Source organism: Mirounga leonina, unplaced genomic scaffold (genome assembly GCF_011800145.1).
Source record: "Mirounga leonina isolate KUSES-001 unplaced genomic scaffold, KU_Mleo_1.0 Mir_175, whole genome shotgun sequence".
Taxonomy (NCBI): domain Eukaryota; kingdom Metazoa; phylum Chordata; class Mammalia; order Carnivora; family Phocidae; genus Mirounga; species Mirounga leonina.
Genome location: NW_023270453.1, coordinates 15,930,374 through 15,954,280, shown reverse-complemented (window position 1 = coordinate 15,954,280; position 23,907 = coordinate 15,930,374). Strand labels below are relative to the sequence as shown.

At 42.6% G+C, this 23,907-nt stretch overlaps 1 protein-coding gene across 1 annotated transcript in view; it reads right to left on the bottom strand.

The window, feature by feature from the left end:
* Window positions 1–23,907, bottom strand: part of IL2RA (interleukin 2 receptor subunit alpha) — a 51,099-nt gene that overhangs the window by 5,706 nt on the left and 21,486 nt on the right. Inside the window, exons 2-5 of the mRNA XM_035021713.1 lie at window positions 7,346–7,528; window positions 5,396–5,491; window positions 1,273–1,356; window positions 658–729 (exon numbers count right to left, since the gene is read on the bottom strand). Of these exons, the coding sequence (XP_034877604.1) occupies window positions 658–729; window positions 1,273–1,356; window positions 5,396–5,491; window positions 7,346–7,528 (435 nt within the window). The remainder of the gene's footprint in view (window positions 1–657; window positions 730–1,272; window positions 1,357–5,395; window positions 5,492–7,345; window positions 7,529–23,907) is intronic.

Below are 23,907 nucleotides of genomic sequence, written 5' to 3'. Positions count from 1 at the left end.
AACCGACATTTGCGGCACGCAAGGGATTGATTTGATGTGAGTGTACATCACAACACGATTAGTACCTTAGCACTAGCTAACACCTCCAACCACCCCTCCTGTCTACCGTTTCCTTTTTGCGGTGAGAACACTTGAGATTTACTCCTTCAGCAAATTTCGAGTATATAATACCGTACTGTTAACCAAAGTCACCATGCTGTCCATTAGCTCCCCAGGACGTAGTCATCTTCCAACTGGGAGTCGGTGTCCCTCCACCAACATCTCCCGGTTTCCCCCTGACCCACAGCCCCCACAACCACCACTTTGCTCTGTTTCTATGAGCTCGTTTTTTTCTCCCCCTCTCAAAGCCTGTTTTTCTCTCCTACCAGGAAACAACTGTGGGGTTTATGGGGTATTTTGTCATTTAGGATCCATTCAGGAGGAGCTTCTTGGGGCTGCTTTGAGAGTTCACAGTCCGCTTACTATGACTGATTACTGTGAGTTTGTGTTGTTAATATCCGGATTAGTCTTTTACTCGTGTAACTATTAAACAGTGTAAGGAGTGGGGCATTTTAAGCTAACCGACCAACTGACTGACCCACCAGACCACCAAGCAACATATCCCACAGTCTCTGTCTGGGGTGTGTTTTGTCAACAGAAGGCGTGCCCCCTACCCACCTGCTATCTGATACTCGGTTGTGAATATGAATGACTCCACGGTGGTAGCCGCTTCTGTGAGTTTGTGGAAATCTGTGCAGAAGAGAGATGAGAAGATGCTCGGTTTGTGCTGATTATCAGACTGCGCTAGCTGGAGAGCTTAGGACCTCTCGTGAGCTAGAGCCTCGGAGCCTGGCAGAAGGCATCTGACGGACAATCATTCCTTCTTCTGCCTTGAGATGCCATCCTCAGCCTGGCTTCTCCTGTTTCCGACACTTGCTTTTGACATGTTTGTTTGTTTTAAAGATTTATTCATTTATTTGAGAGAGACAGAGAGCAGGGGGGAAGGTGGAGGGAGAGAGACAAACTTAGACTCTACACCCAATGTGGAGCTGGACACGGGGCTCGATCTCACAACCCTGAGATCACAACCTGAGCCAAAACCAAGAGTCAGACGCCCAACTGACTGAGACACCCCGGTGCCCTGCTTTTGCTGTGTTTGAGGGTTGGGAGGTCAGAGGGGAAGGTGCTATTGCTGACCCAGCTGCGGGAGGGGCTGCCCCAGGCAAACGGTCTTCCTTCTCTTGCCTGACCTTCAGGGCCGAGCTTTTATCCTCCCAGAAATTCTAGTCTTACCTGTAGCACTTGTTGTTATCAAGGGACAGGAAGTGTCTCTCCCAGGAGGAGCATGGGTGCTTGCTTGAGGCTCTTCTTCATCACCTGGTGGAGAGAGGAAGTGATGAGGGTGGGGAATGCGGGTTTCCTCAGCTGACCCCAGACACAGTGGGGTGCCGATCTCCATTCTCAGCACTTTGTCTGGGGGTCCCACACAGTGTGGCTCTACAGCAGGGTCTGGGGCAAGTGGGTAAATGGCTCCAGCAAAGCCCGGTCAGAGGGAATTTTGACCCTGATCCTGGCTCTGTGGAATCCTGAGCAACTTCTCATCCCCAAGCTTCCTCTTCAGCCCTGGTTTCCATCTGTGGCTTGGAAACAGGTCATAATAATCCAGATACCACCGAAACATCAAATGAAGTAGAAATGCACAAAAGGACAGCTTCTCTCTGTGACAGGTTCCCTGTTCTTTGCGGGGGTTTCCAGTTACCCAGGACACTGCCCTGTCATCCTCTTCCAAGGGAAGCGACACGCGCGGCAAGTGCCCCGGCCAGCCATGTGGCTCCCTGCAGGCACACTGCCAGGGAATGTCATCAGAAGGACTCGAATGCCAACTGACCCATGGACCCAGGCACTCGGAGGCTCCTCACCCGCTTCCCTGTCCTGAGAATATGACTCCCGCTTGCCTTTCCCGCTCCCAGAGGCTTCTCCAAGGACACAGCCTTGAGCTAGTGACGTGGTGTCGAGAACACCTGCAGCGTCTATGTGACTGAACCCGGTTAAGGCCTCTCTATAAACTTGTAAGATCTGGTGGGGGAGCGCGGGGATCCGTTCGTCTTGCGGCCGGCCCCACAGGAGCCCTGTATGTAAGTTCCCTCCGCTTACTCAAACCGCCACCTGCCAACGGTGCCCTGCCTCTTTCTCTGGTCTCTCCCCGCGCTGCTCCGCTTACCGGGCTGGTTTCAGATTTCACCCAGGGAAACTCCCGGGAGAGGCGGTGAGGTAAGAAACCGGTAACACTTGGGTTTAAATGTGAGCGGCTTTTGGTTGTAAAAATAGTAATACGCTTTCAGAATGAAAACAGTAGACCTCCGCAGAGGTGGGCTGTACGTTTGTCTGAATGAGTGTGTGTGCGCGTGCATGCGCGCGTGCACGTGCCTGCTTGAATCAGCCCCTTCCCTGCACATTTGCACTTTTATCAAAGCTCAGGGGGGAATTACAGGAGAAGGAGCATGCTAACAGTGGAGTGCCGGACAAATAATGAGTGTGCATTATATATCAGTAAATTAGAAGCGCGTGGGCGGCAGGCTGGACTTGCCCTTTTGAATGAGAGGAGGTCTGGGTAGCTTAGAAGAAGAAGTCGAATTTCAGGATCGGCTAGGACAGGGCAGCATCGTCTCCAGTGAAGTAGCATCTGGGATGCTTTGCAACACTCGAGAGATCGTCCCTCCTCTTCCACCTTCTACCATTTATCCTCACTCAGGGTGTAGGGAACCTTAGGTGATAGAGACCTTAGTGTATCTGGTCTATTTTCTAGAATGAGAGAAAACGGAGGCCCAAGGAGGCGAAGTGGTTTGCCCGCGGTCACATAGCTGGTGGGTCAGGAATTCCACTCCGCTCAGCCCGATGGAAAGAGCAGGGTGATAGAGCCCAACCAGGTGCCTCCACACCTGGAAACCAACCGTTCTTACTTTCACTTATGCACTTGAACTGGGGCTGTGTCCACTGGGTCTTCCCTGAGATGGTTTTGCAGATGCTCTTGTCAGAACCTCTCCGCAGGGCCCTGAATCCCTGCGCGCACTGGTAGCGAACCGTCTGCCCCACCACAAAGTGGTAGATTCTTTTTGAATCTTCATGTTCCCAGGAAGGAGGCTCCCTGCAGTGACCTGAAGAGGGAAAGGAAGTTCTGAAGGCATCCTGAGTGAACCCGAGTTCGACTTGCCTCTTTGTACACACCGGACCTTGGTTCTCATTTTGTTCATTCATTCAGTCTTTTTTTTTTTTTTTTTAAGATTTTATTTATTTATTTGACACAGAGAGAGAGCACAAGTAGGGGGAGGTGTAGGCAGAGGGAGAGGGAGAAGCAGGCTCTCCGCCAAGCAGGGAGCCCAATGTGGGACTCGATCCCAGCACCCTGGAATCATGACCTGAGCCGCTTAACCGACTGAGCCACCCAGGCGCCCCCATTCGTTCTTTCTTTTATTCGACCAATATGTACTGAGAACTTCTGTGTGTCAGGAACTTTGCCAGGCATTTGAGGGAAGGCACACAGACCCCATCACTCCCGTGGGAGTGGACGATGGATTGAATGAGGAAGACATCTGAAGGCAGAATGTGCTGAGTGTTATTGCTGAGAAGCAGACATTTGCTGTGGGAACCCAGAGGAATGTGCAGTTACTTGTGGTGATGGCCAGGGTTCTCATAAGTGGACAGGAGTGGGAAGGGCAGTCTCAGCTGAGGAATAAAGGTAGGCTCAAGCCCACTGGGGTCAATGAAAGGTGAAGCCCACCGTGAATGAGGAGGCACATCCCCGGGTGGTGGCTCCTGGTCATCTTGGGGCTATGGCTGAAGGACTGGAGATAGAGCCAAAGTCAGAAGGAGGGAAGGGCTGAGAGAATCTCAGGGAAATGGAACCTGGATCTCTGATCAAGCCATGCCTAAAGCTTGCTCTATGTGAGCCCTGCCAAGGCCTCTGAAAGTTCTCCATGCCCTCAAACCTTCCACTCGCCCAACTAAAACCCAAGCCTGACTGGTCTTTAACCCCAGTGATCATGTCCTGCTCTGATTTGTTCTCAGGATTCCCTACCCCACCCCAAATCTGGATATACGGGACCACATGTACCCTCTCTCCCCAGACATGTGCTCTGACCTTCCAGACCTTCCACAATCTGAATACCCAATACGACCTTTAAAAGGATCATACACATCACCCCCCTGCCCTTGCAAATCATGGCTGAACTTGTGCTTTAGTCTCAGAATAAAATTTCTTTAACAGCCAATAAAATCCATGATGGTCTGAACCTGTTTAAATTACATGTGCTTCTCTCAAATGAAAACATCCCATTAAGAGGATCTGTGGCCAGAACCAGTGGTTATCTCTTGAATAAGGACAACAAACATTGACCTCCTGAGAAACCTTGAAATAACCATTCAGGGTAATATGGGAAAAAGAGAGAAAAACAAACAATTAAATGTGTTTTGAAATGCCATTCAGACCAAAGTTGGGGTACAACATAAAAACATCATATTGCAACAGTGTCCCTGGATTTGTCTTTTTTTTTTTTTTAATAATGGAAGCTGCAAAGAAGTTAAAATTAATTTAAAAGAAGTAATCAGTAGAAAGGTCCCTAGTAAGACCTGAGGACTTCCTCCTAAATGTGAGTTTATCCAAGTCTTTTAACTTCTCTGTGTCTCATTTTCTTCAGTAAATCAAAGTAATAACCCTGCTCCCTGACTCATTAGGTTGTGAGGTTCAAAAGAAATTATATACAAGATGATAAAGTGTTTTTGGAAGGTAATACAATTAGCATAGGACAATAGGGTCTTGTAAAGGTCAGTGGGTCCCCCAAAAGCTCAGGTTTTCCTAACGGCTCTATGTCCTCGCGACATGAGGACCCAACTTCACCGTGATTCATTTTGGAGTTGTGCTCGCTCTCCCACATCCCCTTAGCTAAGAGGTTTGCAACTTTAATGCTCACCAACATGGCACTGCATGTTTCACAACCCTGTTTATAAGGTAAACATTTTGAGGTAAATTGCTTTGCTGGCAGTTGATTACCTTGTATTGAAGGGGAAAACACAGAGCATTTCCTCGAGGGCAGGAATGGCTGTCTACAGGGCTGGGCACAGAGAGTCCCAGTATACATGCTTTTGAACTCAGATCAGTTGCACTGCGTTGAATTGAATTGAGCCCAGTTCTACTTGGCCAACTCCCAAAGCAGGAGGAAGCCCAGAGCCCATGTTGGCTTGAAATCCTGAGTGGCGCTAGAGTCCACAAACACTGCACAATCGTTCTTGTTTACCTGATATCCTGACAGAGGAGGATTGTGGAACAGACTTCCCTCCTCCGGGGAGCACGGGGTATACCCGCGGGAGAAGGGTTGGCTCCCAGGAGTCAGCGAGACCGCGGTGCAGATCCGCCTCTTACCTGGAAGGTTACCTTGGTCCATGGGTGGCGTTTGGCTCTGCATTTCCTTCTGTTCTTTGGGTTTAGGAGTAACTTGTCCTTCTGTGCTCTTGGAAGCTAGAGAATATAGATAGAAAGAAGCAAATAACTTCACAGAGGCTTAAAATAGAAAACACTCTTTGTGTATTCATTTATTCAAAGAGCACCTTTCCACTGCCTGTGACATGCCAGGCAGTATTGGGGTGCAGGGGTTACAAAGAAGAGCCACACACACACGCGCTGCCCTTGGGGTGCTCTCAGTGGGGCCTGGCAGTATTCCCGTGCATGATGTCAGTGGCCCACAACGTGTTTCTGAAGGAACTGAAAGATTGTCTGATGCATGTGTGTCGCCCCTAAAGGGACTCCATTCCTGCCACCCACCTGCCAGCCTTGTGCGCAAGCGGCGCAATGGCCGGGAGGAATGGTGTGACTCCCCTTGTTTCCCGAAAGCAGTCCACTTAAAAGGTAAAGGGATTCAGTCTTAAAGCAAGCACAAGAGAAGCCTCCTACCACACTCCTCTCTAATGTGAAGACTTTGGCAAAGGAGTTGAGTATGGGCACCGCCGTGAGGGGCTCGGGATTCTAGCTGAGGGTCCGGGGAGGGTCTGCTGGGAAAAGAGGCAATGGGGTGCTTCAGCAGAGGTCCCCAGACCTTGCAGTCTGTGCCTGGTGTGGATGGCACAGAACTCTCTGTGGCTCACAGACACCATCTCCAGGGCTGAGGAATAAAAGGACAAATGGACCCCCCCACTTTTCACCACGTTCTAGTATCACAGAGTGGACAAAAGACCTGGTAGAGAAATCGGGCTTGTGAGAGAGCTTTCAGGATTCAAAGAAGAACACAGAATAGCAAAATCAGCGCAACTTAGGTTTAGAAAGCCCCTCGGGGGTCATTCCCTCCACATTCCACTCCAGGAAGGTGACCGGCCTACAGTCTCCTAGCGAGCAGTTCTGCCTTCTCTGCTCGCCCTTGCCAGCAGCTATGAGGTTCAGGACCCTTAGTCCACTGCTGATTCCAGTCACGTCTGGCAGTGAGGGCCACAGGCTCTCAAGCCAGGGTAAAAAGTCCAGAAATAAAGACATTCGAAGGGAACAGCTTCCTCTTCCTCTCTGCTTCCCCAGTGTAGATTTGGGGTCTCGCCCACACACCGGCCTGACCTGCCTTTGGACTTGATTTTCTCCCTGTTCCCCCAGCGCAGCCAGGGTCTTGCAGGACTGGAACAGGGGACAGTGGGGTCTTTGGGGGAATTTATTTCTCACACTCTGGAATGCCAGTTCCTGACACTGGGCTGGGAAGACCCTGGACTGACAGTCCTTTCTGCTTGACCATGTATTTGCCCTCTGAAGAAATGCCCAAAAGGCCCCATGGGAGTCACACTGAAAATTTCCGTAATAGGGGTGCCTGGGTGGCTCAGTTGGTTAAGCGTCTGCCTTCGGCTCAGATCACGATCCCAGGGTCCTGGGATCGAGCCCCACATCGGGCTCCCTGCTCAGCGGGGAGCCTGCTTCTCCCTCTGCCCCTCACCCCGCTCATGCTTTCTCATGCTTGCTCTCTCTCAAATAAATAAATAAAATCTTAAAAAAAAAAAAGAAAAAAAAATTTCGTAATAGATAAGACTCTCTGACTCAGTAGCATGAGCTTCTCTTCCCTTTATTTTTAACTCTCATCAGGGAAGGAAATGCCTCGCCCACTGCCTCCACTTTTCCACCCAGAGCTTCTTCCTTAGGGTTGCGGATATGGACACTGAAGAGGGAGGGCACGGAGGCATCCTGGGGAGCTGTTGGGAATTCACGCTGCCATGTTGCTGGGGGTGGAGCTAGGATAGGTGAGTGGCACCAGTGAGCATATGGGTGGCATGAGGTGTGAGCTTCTGTCTCCCTCTTTGCTGGGGTTCTTCTCTTTCCCTCGGTGTCACAAAAGGAAACACTTACATGTACTTATGCATTGGCATTTGTTTTCCCAGGAAGCGTGGCTAGAGTTTCCCGCACAACGCATGAAGTTGCTTAGTCTGCGGAATCCTCTCTCACAGCCGCAATTTAATATCGTGCCCGTCTTGTATTGGAGAGCTCTGTATGTGGCGTGCTGGAGGTTTGGTGGGTTATCGTCACAAAGGTCTGCAAAGAAAGAGAGGCGTGTTAGGAGTTCAGGAGGTTCCACTCTAACACTCACATACTTAACCCCGTGATGATTTCGTCACACACTTCACTTTCTTTAAAGGATTTATGGGTGCCTCCACCTCTTCCCAGAAAGAAATGAAGGCTGTCGCCACCGTTCTTTAGAAACCTTTGTATCAGAGACAGTGCAAACTTTGACTTCAACCAAGTTCCTCTCCACATTACAATTTATTTCAAACTAAATGAATAGAAACGAATGAGGTTTTATTCTGAATATGCCTCATGCTGAACAAGTATAGAAAGAGAGAAGACGACCAGAAGATATGAGGAAAAGAAGGAGGAAAGCCATGTAAATTTAACTGAGGGACATGTGTCGGCGAGAAATACTTTTCAGGAAATAAGGATTGTCAGAATTTCTATAATTAATGATTCTGTACCACTTTCCTTTTCTTTTCTTTTCCTTTCCTTTCCTTTCTTTTCTTTTCTTTTTGAGAAATATATGCAAAGTGCTCCACCCAAAGTCTGGCAAGTAGGAAGTGTGTATTTTTCACTTACCTTCACACCGCTGAGTTTACCAAATTCCTTCTCATACCACAAAAACTTGACCCTTTCTCAGCCCCCTTCAAAAACAGACACTGGTTTCCCACCAAGGACACCTGAAATAGTGGCCAAATGCCCAAGTATTAAGGAAATAAAAGGCGCTGCTCAAATCAGAAAAATGATTCCATTGCATATCTTGCAACAAGTCCTGCTTCGAGAGATTAGATTTTTAGGGAAAAGCCACAGGCTGGATAAGGAGAGTGGCTAGGAAGGATCACAGGAACCAGCACAGGCACCACATCCACTGGTTGCTGCACTCGTTGCTGGCAGAGAACAGTCCAGCGATTGCTTATTAATCATCACTCCATTGGAGTGAGACTTCTCTTTGTCCTTACGCTGTGCTCAGCATCTTGCCGTGCTGAAGACCACCCTTGTCCAAGACTCAGGATACTCCTGATCTCCGAAATCACGGAAGATGAGGAGAGTGTGGACAGCTCGCCCCAGCTCTCACCAAGAAGGGTCTAAATGGAAACAATTTGAATGGCTCAAAGGGCCAGTGATTGTGAAGGGACATGTAACCTATGTACTGAATAAATACTGGTAATCATAATAATCATCATATTAAGGCAAGAAAGGTAGCACGGTGGAAAGGGGAGAAAAATGGGCTTCTAGATCCTAGCTCTACCAGCTTACTAGCTATATAGTGTCACTGCTTTTACTTATCTAAGGCTTGGCCACTTTTTCTGTAAACTGGGTATTATAATCATCGTCATCATTTTACTGTTTGTTTTATTTGTTTATTTTTATTTTTTTTTAAGATTTTATTTATTTATTTATTTGACAGAGAGAGAGAGAGCACAAGCAGGGGGAGTGGCAGGCAGAGGGAGAGGGAGAAGCAGGCTTCCCGCCGAGCAAGGAGGCCGATGCGGGGCTCAATCCCAGGACCCTGGGATCATGACCTGAGCCGAAGGCAGATGCCCAACCGACTGAGCCACCCAGGTACCCCTTACTGTTTGTTTTAAAGATTGCATGAAATAACATACAAAGGTAACTTGCAGAGCACCCCGCACATAATAGACAAAGAATAGATGCCCGTTCTGCTTCCTTCCTTTTTTCCTCTGTCCAGGAAAGGAGAATGGTAATTCAGATAGAGGCAGGGCTGAAGTTTACCTTAATTCTGTCTCCTGCAAGAGGTCATCTCTCTCTACAGCCCATATCCTCAGTACCATTCACTGATACTTGTTGTACATCAATACCAACCTATGTTTTGAGTATCAGAAGGTAAATCTATTGCTAAAACAAGGTAATAATAATAATCCCAAAAACCAATGAAAGAACAAGGCAAGGATGTACCCTCTCATCACCACTTTTCAACATGGTGCTGGAAGTCCTAGCTAATGCAATTAGAAAAGAAAAGGAAATAAAAGATGTACAGATTGGGGAGGAATAAAACTTCCTTTTGCAGATGACATGATTGTCTACGTAGACAATCTGAAAGAACAGACAAAACCCCTTGTGGTACTAATAAGCAATTTTAGCAGGGTTGCAGGATACAAAGCTATTATACAAAAGTCGGTTGCTTTGCTATATACCAGCAAGGACAAATGGAAATTGACCTTAATAACACAATACCATTTCCATTAGCACCACCACAATAAAGTGCTTTCGTATAAATAGAACAACATATCTATAAGAACAATACGAGGAAAACTACAATACTCTGGCATAAGTAATCAAAGAACTCAATAAATGGAGAGATATTTCATGTTCATGGATAGGAAGATTCAATATTGTCAATATGTTAATTCTTCCCAACATGATCTATAGATTTAATGCAATCCCAATAAAACTCCCAGTAACTTATTGTATGGATATCAATTCTGATTCTAAAATGATTCTAAAGTTCATATGGAGGGGCAGAAAAATCCAGAATAGCCAACACAGTATTGAAGGAGAAGAACAAAGTTGGAGGACTGACACTACCTGACTTCAAGATTTACTATCAAGCTACAGTAATCAAAACAATGTGGTATTGGCGAAAGAATAAATAACACATAGACCAATGTAACAGAATAGAGAAATAGAAATAGACCCACACGAATATAGTCACCTGATGTTGGACAAAGGAGCAAAGACAATACCATGGAGCAAGGGTAGTCTTTTCAATAAATGGTGCTAGATCAACTGGGTATGCACACGCAAAGAAACGGATCTAGACACAGACCTTACGTCCTTCACAAAAATTAACTCAAAATGGATCACAGACCTAAATGTAAAACACAAAACTATAAAACTCTTAGAAGATAATATAAGAGAAGTCTAGATGACCTTGGATTTGGTGATGACTTTTTAGATGCACCATCCAAGGCACAGTCCATGAAAGAAAGAATTGAGAAGCTGGACCTCATTAAAATAAAAAATTTCTGCACTCAAAAGACACTGTCAAGGTAGTGAAAACAAGCCACAGACTGAAAGAAAATATTTGCAAAAGATATATCTGCTAAAGGGCTGTTATGTAAAATATACAAAGAAGACTTAAACCTCAACAATAAGAAAATGAACAACCTAGTTTTTAAAACGGGCCAAAGACCTTAACAGCCACCTCACCAAAGAAATATGTAGATGGCGGGCGCCTGGGTGGCTCAGTTGGTTAAGCAACTGCCTTCGGCTCAGGTCATGATCCTGGAGTCCCAGGATCGAGTCCCGCATCGGGCTCCCTGCTCAGCAGGGAGTCTGCTTCTCCCTCTGACCCTCCCCCCTCTCATGCTCTCTCTCTCAAATAAATAAAATCTTTAAAAAAAAAAAAAAAAGAAGATATGTAGATGGCAAATGAGCATATGATAAGATACTGCACATCATATATTATCAGGGAAGTGCAAATAAAACAACAAGGAGATACCACTACACACCTTTAGAATGGCCAAAATCCAGAACACCAAATGCTGGCAAGGATGTGGAGCAACAGAGACCCACATGCCTTGCTGGTGGGAATGCAAAATGGCACAGCCATTTTGGAAGAGGGTTTTTACAATTTCTTACAAAACTAAACACACTCTTACTGTGCAATCTAGCAACCATGCTTTTTGGTATGTACCCAAAGAGTTGAAAAGTTATGTGTACCTAAAAATCTGCACACAGATGTTTCTAGCAGCTTTATTCATAATTGCCAAAACTTGGAAGCTACATTCAGCTGTCCTTCAGTAGGTGAATGGATAAGTAAACTCTGGTCCATCCAGACAATAAAATAGTATTCAGTGCTAAAAAGAAGTGAGCTATCAAGCCAAGAAAAGACATGGAGGAAACTTAAATGCATATTCCTAAGTGAAAGAAACCAATTTCAAATGCTACATACTGTGTTATTCCAACTGTATGACACTCTGGAAAAGACAAAACTATGGAGACGGTAAAAAGATCCTGGTTGCCAGGTGTTAGGGAGGAGGGAGAGGTGAACAGGCAGCATACAAAGGATTTTTGAGGCAGTGAAAATACTCTGTAGGATACTATAATGGTGGATACATGTCATTATACATTTGCCCAAACCCGTAGAATATACAACACCAAGAGTGAAGCCTAATGTAAACTGTGGACTCTGGTGATAATGAAATGTCACCATAGGTTCATCAACTGAAACAAATACACTACCTGGTGGGGGCTGTTGATAATATGATAATGTGGGAGGCTGTGCATGAATGAGGTCAGAAGTATATGAAGAATCTCTGTACCTTTTGTTTGGTTTTGTTGTAAACCTAACACTACTTTAAACCATAAAGTCAATTAAAAAAAAAACAAACAAACTTATAAGCAATGGCTATTCCCTGAGCTAGATAAAATAATTGAAGGGGGGAAAAATCAATGAGGACTTCTGCCTCTAGCCATGACAAAATTTTGGTACCAAAACTTACCCTCCTGCTGAAAACAACTTTAAAACCAGACAAAATGTGCAAAGAAAGTGTTTCCAGGTATTTAGTAACAGACAGTACAGCACTATATTATTTGAGAAGAGGGAACCATGAAGTGAACCCCACCATTGCCATGGATTCCTTCATGGCCACTTTCCTGCCAAGTCGCACCAAAGCAGAACCCAAGCAGAGCCATGGTCTCACTGCCTGAGGAGAGAAAAAAATCAGAGTTCTAGGCTGCTGGCATGGCTGGAATTTGGGTACTCCCCCAAACAGACCCACCCTTACAAAGACTAAAACCAAACCTGTTAGACAGGAGGATGCACCAGTAATTGAACTGCCTGTAAGAACAAAATTCAATACCTCTTAAAGGAAGACAACATATTCCAGACCTTCTAAATGTATAATTCACAATATCCAGCAAGTTTTTAAAAATTCTGGACATGTGAAGAAATAGGAAAATGTGATCCATTTTTTTTTTAAGATTTATTTATTTATTTATTTATTTGAGAGAGAGAATGAGATAGAGAGAGCATGAGAGGGGGGAGGGTCAGAGGGAGAAGCAGACCCCCCGCTGAGCAGGGAGCCCGATGCGGGACTCGATCCCGGGACTCCAGGGTCATGACCTGAGCCCAAGGCAGTCGTTTAACCAACTGAGCCACCCAGGCGCCCGGAAAATGTGATCCATTTAAAAAAAAAAAAAAGGAGTCAGTTGAAACAGACCCTAAAATGACCCAGATTTTAGAATTAGCAGACAATTGATCGCCATTTATTTTTATAAAGAAAGTTTTATGGGAACAAACCCACACTCATTCATTTACATTTTGTCTGTGGCTGCTTTTATGCGGTAAAGGCAGAGTCGAGTGGTTGCAACAGAGACTAGGTGACCTGTGAGCTGAAAATATTTACTCTCTGGCCCTTTAAGAAAAAAATTGTCAACTACCAATTTCAAGGAAACATGGCCATAATGAGTGAATCAATAGGATATCTCAGAAGACAAATGAAAACTATAAGAAAGAACCAAATAAAAATTCTAGAACTGAAAATTATAATATCTGAAATAAGCTTCACCACACCTTGAAGACAGATCAATAGAAATTATCAAACTGATGAGCACAGAGAAAAAAATTTCAAACAAAAATTTGAATAGACCTCCAGTAACCTGTGGGAAAATATCAGATAGCCTATCATATTTAACTGAAGTCCCAAAGCAGTAGGACATTAAGAATGGGGCAGAAAAGATATTTGAAGAAATAATAGCCAAAATGTCTGAAATTTGATGACAAACATTGACTTAGAGGTCCAAGATGCTTTAAGCAGTGAATTCCAAGCAGGATAAATATAAAGAAAACCACACCTAGATACATCATAGCCACACTGCTGAAAACTAAAGATAATGGGAATATCTTGAAAGTAGCCAGAGAAAAAGGACACACCACATACAGGGAACAATAGTGAATAATGGCTGACTTTTCAGCAGAAACAGTGGAAGTCAGAAAATAATGGTAGAACATATTCAAAGTTGTAAAAAGAAAAAAAGCCTGCCAACCTGGAATTCTTTCAAAAATGAAGATGAAATTAATATATTTTCAGATAAATGGAAGCTTAGAGAATGTATTACCAGCACACCTGTGTTATAAAAGATAATGCTGAAAGGAAATTCTGCAGGCTATGTGGATAATTATAACAGAAATAGGTCTACAGGAAAAGAATGGAGTGCTGGTAGATATTTAGGTAAGTAGAAAGATCATCTTTTAATTTCTTTGAAAGAGAACTATTTAGGGCGCCTAGGTGGCTCAGTTGGTTGGGCGACTGCCTTCGGCTCGGGTCATGATCCTGGAGTCCCAGGATCGAGTCCCGCATCGGGCTCCCTGCTCGGCGGGAAGCCTGCTTCTCCCTCTGACCCTCCCCTGCCTCATGCTCTCTCTATCTCATTCTCTCTCAAATAAATAAAAAATCTTTAAAAAAAAAAAAGAGAGAACTATTTAAAATAAAAATAATAGTGCATGGTGAGTTTTATTGCATATGTCAATGTAAAATGTGTAACAACTACAGTATAACAGTTGGGGTAAGTGGAATATTTCTTTCATAAAGTTCTTATATGTGGAATGATACGATCCTAAGTCTAAGGAGATCGTGATAAGTTAAGGATGCATACTGGAAAGCTTAGGGAAGTTGCCAAATAACAATACAAAGAATGTAGCTAAAATGGCAATAGAAGACATAAAATAGAGTATTAAAATACTTTTTTGGTTAGCCAAAATTAAGAGAGCAAAAGAAGAATAGAGGAATACAAAACCAAATGGGACACCTGGGAAACAGGGTAGCAGAAGGACAGACTTAAAGCCAACCATGTCAGTAATTGTATGAAACATACACCAAACACATAAATTTAAAGATAGGAACTTTCAGACTGGATAAAACAGCAGGCCCCAACCCTGTACTGTCTACAAGAGAGCATACTTCAAATACAAAGACACTGATAGATTGAAAATAAAATATATATAAAGATACATTATGCAGAGGTATGCATAAGAAAGCTGATGTAGCTACATTAATATCAGAAAGTAGATTTCAAAATAAATGTTATTCACAGATGGCTCGATTGCTTACATAAAATTACTAAGAAATCTGAAAAATAACTACTACAACTTGGTAAATTTAGCAGTCTTAATATACAAAAATCACTTGTATTTATTTCTATATACTGGAAGTAACCAATTAGAACATTAAAAAATTTAAAAACAATCATTTATGATAGCATAAAAAAATAAAATACTCATGAATAAATTTACTAAAAGCTCGCAAGACTTCTGAACTGAAACTCTGAAACATTGCCAACATAAATTAACTACATAAATGGAGAAATGTACAATGTTTATGGATTGGAAGATTCATTCTTTGAAAAAAGACATCAGTTCACCTTAAGTTGATCAACAAATTCAATGCAATTACAATTTAAAAAAATCCAATACACTTTTTGGTAGAAATTTGACAAGTTGATTCTAAAACCTCTTTGGAAACACAATAGACTAAGGCTATCTTAATAAGATTGTACAATTTTGGAGAATTCATATCATCTGATACCAAGACTTTCTATAAAGCTGCAGTAACCAAGACAGTTTAAACTGGTAGAAGGATAGACAAATAGAGTAATGGAACAGAATAGAAAGGCCAGAAATAGACTCACACATGTATGTTCAGTTAATTGTTTTATAAATATGCCATGGCAGTTCAATGAGGGCAGGAAAATCTTCTCAACAAATGCTCTGGAACAAATGGATAAATTTATGGGGAAAAAGAACCTTACTTCACATACAAAAATTAATTTTATTATATATCTGAACATAAAAAAATTCATACCCTAGATTTATCCATGATAGGTATACACATAAGAGTTAAAATTATTAAGCTTCTAAGGGCCAGTGAAGGCAAATAGCTTTGCAAACTAGGGATAGGCCAAGATTTCCTAGAGAGGACCCAAAACGTACCAACTGTAAAAGATAAGTAAATCAAAAACTTCTGGTCATCCCAAGACATTAAGAATATGAAAAAATAAGTGATAGACTGGAAGCATATGTTTGCAACACGCACCTCTGACAAAAAGGCTTGTGTCCACATTATCTAAAGAACTACAAATCAATCCTAAAAAGCAAACAACCCAATAAACAGATGGGCCAAGACTTGAACAAGTCACTCCTCCAAAGAAGACAGATGATTATCCGTAAGCGCTTGAAAGGATGCTCCACATCCGTAGACATCAAAAAAAGCAAATTGGAAACCACCACGGAATATTCCATCAGAACAGGTAATATAGGTAAGACTAACAACAACAAAAGCAGGAGAGAAGGTAGAAGTACCAGAACTCTCTTACATGACCAGTGGGAGTGTAAAATGATAGCATTCCTCAGAAAGCTGAGAGTTGTTTTTGTTTTTTTAGGGAAGTTAACTATCTAACTCCCCATCCTAGGATCCAACCATTCCACTCCAAGGTATTTATCTAAGAGGAGTGAAAGCATATGTTCACAAGAAGACTTATACAAAATATTTATAGTGGCTTTAAATACTCTCAAAAATATTGTGTTGAACAAAAGAAAACATACACAAAATCATACATACTGTTTGATTCCATTTGTAGGAAGTTCGAGAAAAGATAGAACCAGTATACAGAAAGAAATCAGAGGTTACCTGTGGTTCATGGGACTGGCTGGAAGAAGACAGGTGATGGAAATGTTGATTATATGAGTGTACATATTTGAAAACTCATCAAGTTCTACACTTGAGAGCTGCACTTCACTATAATTTTGCTTCAGGAAAATCAGTAAGAAGTATACTTAGCAACTCTTGTAATTATTCATTAGCGCAAATAATCAAGGATTGACCTCAGATGCATTTGGATTCTGGTAACTTATTCACAAACCAAGAACATTTCTAAACACCTAAATCTTTTTTAAGGCAAATTGCCTTTGAGGCAACTTTGTGTCCTTAAAAACTGTTGAATTACACAACGATATGCTTTTCTAAATAAGACCATGGAAATTCCCAGAGTCATTACAAATTAGCTTGAATATCTCAGGATATTCATCATGTGGGGACAAGGGGAATTCCAGAAGTTCTTTCTCCCACAGATTTCATTTTCATAAAAGCATCTTTCCTGGAATTTAGAAACACTGAAACTTCTCTGATCTATATAAGAACAGGTGAAGAGCTTGGCTATAATCCTTTTCCCTGGAATGCCTTGCCAAGGGTGTTCCAGATAGCATCTGAAGAAATAGGAGGTACAAGAGCATGGGAAAGGTAGCCCTGAAACATTCCTTTTTCTTAATCTAACAAGAGTAAGTCTGGAATATTTTTAGCTCTCCTAGGTATCATAAAAAACAAAACAAAACAACAACAACACAACCAAAAAACAAAAACAAAACAACAAAACCCCAGCAGTACAACATCTGGGGGCAAAAAAAAAAAAAAGAATCAAAACCACTGTCTATTCCGAAGTCTTGCACAGGAGTAACGAAGAATTCCGCATATGTGACTCAGCAAGATGTCTTTAAATACTTTTCCCCTATATTATCACTTACAAAACTTCTTCCCACACAGCATGGCAGCCACATCCATTCACTAGGTTTACTCACTAAAAATTCTGAATATTCTTCCTTGAAATTCAGCCAACAGGGGCTTTTCTCTTTCCAGATCCATTTCTTGCTTCTACCAGCGGCTCTGACTTTTTAAAAGAAATTGTTCTATGCTCTCAGTTCTACTCATTCTCCTGGCTCACCCCACAAGTGGGCCTGGAAGCTCAGGAAACAAACACAAATTTTCTTTTCTTTTCTTTTCTTCTTTTCCTTCTCCTCTCCTCTCCTTTTCTTTCTTTTTGTTTTTTTTCCAGAATTTTCTTTAGAAGGTGGGTAGGGGAAGTTTCCTCTCTGTAATTTTTCAGTATTGGTCTAATTCTGGATTTAGATATCATTTTCTCTTCTGAGAGTAAAGTGTCTGTTTTCTATGGAGTGGAGGAAACTTTCAGATTACTAACTTGGCATTGGATGGTATTGGCAAATGCTCGGAGCTTGAAAAATGGGGCTCCGAGGACAGGAGTCCTACCTACCGTAGGCTCAGGCTCATAATATTCCTGCGGCCTTGCCTTTTAGCTCTTGTACCTTTTATGTGGGCAGAGGGGAAAAGAGACAGACAATGCCTATTATTAATCCTGAAAATCCCAAGGGCTTTGTCGTGTACTGAGAGGGAGTTAAATTAAGCTTTTCTGACATTGACAGTGTTTCACATCTTGTTTTGGAGTTTTGCTCTGAATGGTAATTTGAAAGACACAGGCAGGTTCCCAAGTATTTCCCCTCTTTCTCACACTTCACCTTCATTCATCACTGCTCCTGCAACAGTCATGGGGCATCTTCCCTTGGGATATTTGCAGGTTTGTTGCCTCCGGGAATTTCCTGCTCAACTCAAGTGCAACCCCCCTTGGGTGCTTTTGGCTTCTTCAGCTGACATTAGCGACAGTAACTAGAGCCACCTTCCTCTGGACTGTATCACCAAACAGGTCTGGGGAGAAGGGTGAGTGAGGATGAGGAACCCTAGGACACTCTTCTCTTTTCACGGTTGTTTTGTTTGGTTTTTGTTTTCCCTCCAGTGGATTGGGAGGCTCAACGTCCCCATCTCACCGTGCCCCTGCTAGGCGGGGAAAGATTAGGTATTTGTAGTTCTCGTGTCGTGGAGGACAGGAATGACAACCAAGATGCACAGCAACAGATTTAGAAGTTCAAACCAGCTTTTCTGTCTCTCAGGCATCTGTTCTCTCAAGTATTAGGCCATCCCATCAACTATGCACCACTGTTCCCAGGAGGGCACCTCCGCAGCCTCTCTGCTTGGGTTTCAAATAAAAGCTGAGAAACTTGGTGAAATGAGGTACTTTCTTCCTGTAAGGGGTCCTGTCACACAGTGAGAAGGATAGGAGCGAGAGATGCAGACCAGGGGATCCTAATTGGATTTGGAATCCTGACACCCCCTTTATTTCACTTCTCCACATGCCCTCAGCTCTCTTCCCCCAATATAAAGCTACTCCTTTATCTTTTACCCTTTTGTTTTTGAAAGGGCAATAGTACTAAAATGAGTTCTCTGCTGATGTTTCTGTGTCCCTCAAGTGAACCAGAAATACTAACACCGTAGGTCATTAGATCTGAGAGAGTGACGTCTAAGGTGGATTCTCTGCAAACAGTGGGACTATGCTTATGTTGTCCATGGGCGTGGTTCTCAAATGTTACTGTGCATACAAGTCGCCTGGGGGTCTTATTAAAATGTACATTTGGATTCGGTAGGGCAAGCTTGAAGGCTAACGTGATTTCTGACAAACTCCCAGATGCTGTGGGTTCTGCACAGTACCGGTGTCTGCCACATCTCCCCTCTCCATCTGCCCCTTTCCAAAGGACCTACCTGTCCCCTGGTGGACAGGGAGCAGGACTCAGGTGCTAGTGATCCTGTTTACAATGCACTTTGTTTCCATGTGCCTTACTCAGTATCTAAGAGGATGCAGTGAAAACTTACTTGGCTGGAGGAAAGGTGGGTGGGTGAAAAACGGTTGTGGGCTAGGTGATTTGTTTTTCTTCTCTGATGTTGTTCAAAATGAAAGAGAACTCTTCTGGCCCTTGTGGCCAATGTGAGCAACATGAAAGACAAGGAAAATAAAGGGGATTCAAAAGGATGTGGACAGAGTCTGAGATAAGATTCTTTTCTCAGTGGGCGAATCAAGGTCAAGTGATGTTTACTCACAGCCCAGCCAGCACTGAGTAGAAGGCTTCAACTTTGTGCCTTCCTTTTCTCCACCAGAACAATTAACTAAGCACAGAAACTTCTAGATGATGATTTACTAAGCTTACATAAAGGACATAGGAGTACATCAAGAGCTTGGTGTACCTGATAAAGAAATAATCTGGTTCTTGAACTAAAGCCATTCATTTCCTCTGTCAGATCTAAGAAAAATCCCCAAAATTGTACCTAATGTCAAAGATAGTCTCCAACTTCCTTGGCAAACCCATCCAGCAGTTTGGGCCTTATAGAAAGCAAGTGTTTTGGTACAAAATAAAATACCATAGGACATGTTGAATATTCCTCTTAATAGGATCCTAGGATCTGAGAGCTGAGAGAGACCCTAAAGATTATTTAGGTCCATCCACACATTTTGTAGGTAAGGAAACTGAGGCTGTGTGTCATGCCTCAAGTTTTGGCAAGCCTGACAATAGAGCAGGACCCCTGATTCCTAGGTCAGTGCTTTCCCATCACGTAGAATCATAATCTTCAGGAACGACGGTGCTTTCCACCCAGTGGTGGAAGGTTCTTTCTTGCTGAGAGGTAGAGCTACGTCTAAACTATCTGGGTCACTGGGAAGTGTTTGCGAAATGTTGTGGTTTAATTCAGATCATTATCTTTGAAGAAGTCAGAGAGCTCAGATCCTGCATTTTGGGCAATATATGTATATATATATATATATTAGTAACTATGATATCTGAGCCCTGCCTGTATGCTGCTTCTTTGTATAGATTACCTTTAAAGCTCACAACAACCCTGAAAGGTAGATATTGTCATCCCACTTTACACATAGGAGGAGATTGAGGTTCAGAGGGCTTAAGTAAATTGTCCAAACCACACAGCTCAAGGTGGTGGGACAGGAATCACAAGAAAGCCTAATATTGCAGCCCTCATTTCTGCCTTTTAAAAAAAAAAAATCTCACTTTTACTTTCAGAAAACGCTATCAAATAACAAACTTAAATGTGTCAGGAAGAAACAAGAATGAAGAGGACAGAAGTGTAGAAAAAAGGTTTTCATTGACATGAGGTCACCACAAACACTCAGAGGACAATGCAGTTGGTTTCTCTGCAGGAGCAGGACTCAAAATATTGAAGAAGCAGGCTTGCAGGGTCAGGAACCAATGGGAAGAGACGCCATGAGATTCTGGAGGGTCCTGGAGTCCCTGCATGCCAGGGACTAACCCTTTACAGGCATAACTCGAAGATATTGCAGGTTCAGTTCCAGACCACTGCAATAAAAATATCACAGTAAAGCAAGTCCAGTGAAATTTTTGGTTTCCAAAAAAATTGTTTACACTATACTGTGGTCTACTAAGTATGCAATGGCATTACGTCTTTAAAAAACAATGTTTTTTACAACCCCTATGTTTATTGCAGCATTATCTACAATAGCCATGATACGGAAGCAGCCCAAGTGTCCATCGGCTGATGACATGGATGAAGAAAAGGGGGTGTATATACACAATGGAACATTAGTCAGCCATAAAAAAGAATGAAATCTTGCCATTTGCAACAACATGGATGGAGCTAGAGAGTATAATGCTAAGTGAAGTAAGTCGGTCAGAGAAAGACAAATACCATATGATTTCACTCATATGTGGACTAAGAAACAAAACAAACAAGCAAAGGGGAAAAGAGAGAGAGAGACAACCCAAGAGACAGACTCTTAACTCTAGCGACCAAACTGATGGTCACCAGAGGGGAAGGAGTAGGGGGATGGGGACACAGGTGATGAGGATGAAGGAGAGCACTTGTGATGAGCAGCGGGTGATGTATGGAAGTGTTGAATCACTACATTGTACACCTGGAACTAGTATTTTACTGTATGTGAACTAACTGGAATTTAAATAAAAACATAAAAAAAAATAAAAAACAATGTACATACCTTAATTAAAAATACTTTATGGCTGAAACAATGTTAACCATCATCTGAGCTTTCAGCAAGTTGTAATCATCACAAATCACCATAACAAACATAATGACTAAGTTTGGAATATTGTGAGAATTACCAAAACATGGCACAGAGACACGAAGCGATCAGATGCTGTTGGAAAAATGACACCCACAGTGTTGCTCAACTCAGGGTTGCCACAAACCTTCAGTTTGTAAAAACAGTATCTGTGAGGTGGAATACAGTGAAGCGTGATGAAACCTGGAGTATTGTTGTTGCTGATGTATGGGTGGGGCAGGGGTAATGAGTTCGGATGGGTCATTTGAAAGGTCTGACCAATGAGCCTAGAAGTATTTCAGTTTTTAAACAACCAACATGCACCCCAATGTTTATAGCAGCAATGTCCGCAAGAGCCAAACTGTGGAAAGAGCCAAGATGTCCATCGACAGATGAATGGAAAAAGAAGATGTGGTCCATATATGCAATGGGATATTACTCAGTCATCAAAAAGAACGAAATCTTGCCATTTGCAACAACGTGAATGGAACTAGAGGGTATTATGCTAAGCAAAATAAGCCAGTCAGAGAAAGACAAATACCATATGATTTCACTCATATGTGGAATTTAAGAAACAAAACAGACGAACATAGGGGAAGGGAGGGAAAAATAAAACAAGATGAAATCAGAGTTGGAGACAAACCATAAGAGACTTAACTTTAGGAAACAAACTGAGGGTTGCTGGAGGGGAGGTGGTGGGGGAAGGGTAATTGGGTGATGGACATTAAGGAGGTGATGTAATGAGCACTGGGTGTTGTATGCAACTGATGAATCACTAAATTCTACCCCTGAAACTAATAATATACTAATGTTAACTAAATTGAATTTAAATAAATAATTAAAAAATAAACAACCAATATGACTAGGGCAGTGATTCTCCAGTCTTTTTATATCAGGACCCCTTTCACTCTTAAAAATTATTGAGGACCGCGGCACCTGGGTGGCTCAGTTGATTAAGCGACTGCCTTCGGCTCAGGTCATGATCCTGGAGTCCCAGGATAGAGTCCCGCATCGGGCTCCCTGCTCGGCGGGGAGTCTGCTTCTCCCTCTGACCCTCCCCCCCTCTCATGTGCTTGCTCTCTCTCATTCTCTCTCTCTCAAATAAATAAAATAAAATCTTAAAAAAAAAAAATTATTGAGGACCTAGAAGCTTTTGTTTTTGTGAGTTGTATCAATCATTATTTACCATATTAGAAATTAAAATGGAAAGTTTAAAAGTGCCTATTTATTTATTCATTTTAAAATAACAATAACAAGCCATCACACTAACAAACAATTTTTATAAAAAATGACTACATTTTCCAAAACAACAGCAACAGAAAGCAGTGGGAAGAGTGGTATTGTTTTACATTTTTGCAACCTTTTAAACTGTCTGGCTTAATAGAAGGTGGATTCTCACATTTGTTTCTGCATTCAAGCTACTGCAATATGTTGTTTTGATTGAAGTATATGAAGAAAATCCTAGCCTCTTACTGTTATAAAATGGAAAAGTATTTTATTTAATTAATTTATTTATTTATTTTAGATTTTATTTATTTATTTGACAGAGAGAGAGAGAGACACACAGCGAGAGAGGGAACACCAGCAGGGGGAGTGGGAGAGGGAGAAGCAGGCTTCCCGCAGAGCAGGGGGCCCAGTGCGGGGCCCGATCCCAGGACCCTGGGATCATGACCTGAGCCGAAGGCAGACGCTTAACGATTGAGCCACCCAGGCGCCCCTGGAAAAGTATTTTAATAGCCTTTTCGGATAACGATGGATATTCTTTGTTACTAACTCAACAGGGGGTAGTTTCTTCATTGTTAGCTGCAGATCAGTGAGCTATTAGACTAAAATCCATGGGTCTGTCTTAAACTTTGAACTTTGTGCCCATACCTGATTTTGTAGTACCATGCATCAGTCATTTGGGAAAAAATGGTTCACTGAGTTACATAGATCTTCTAAATATCAACACATTCATTATTCAATAACAAAAATTTAGATTTGTTAATGTCACCTCTCTGATCTCATTAGAAAAATCTTTAAGTATTAGAAAGTGGTCAAGGTCACAGTGATGATACAAATTCTAATTTTGCTCAAATTTGATCATTTTATCCAAATTTATCATGTGTCATTATCAAACCTCAAAAGTTATCACAATAAATACTATGAATTGTTTTCCTGGAAGTGACAGGCTTATTTATTCAATTTCAAGAAATGTCTGCAGACTATCTACTTTGAGAACCTCTGTACTAGGTTATTATGTACTGAATATTAGTTACATTTCTCAGCTTCTAGAATATCACATCCTTCTGCATTTGCTGGAAATGGCACAGGATTAGAACGTGTTCCAAGATTCAGGTATGGCAGGTTATTTTTTTTAATCTCTTATGTTTTATTATGTGTTTGGTTCAGCTGACTTGTCTATAATATATGTGGATTATATATAAATACAACTCTGGCTCTTTTAAAGAGATCTGTGCTCCCAGACATGGTAGCAGAGTAGCATGGAATTCTGGCTCCCTCATGCAAACCCAACCTGGAGGGTCACAGAAGAAAAAGGGCTGTTAAGAGATCTGAGGAACTGGCACAAACACGATGGAGAGTGGCTGGATCTTTCTGTTTGTTTGTGTATTAGGAGGTGTGAGGCAGCCAAGATTGGGGGCGTAGGAAGCCACCTTTGGGGGTCAGAGATTTTAATTGTC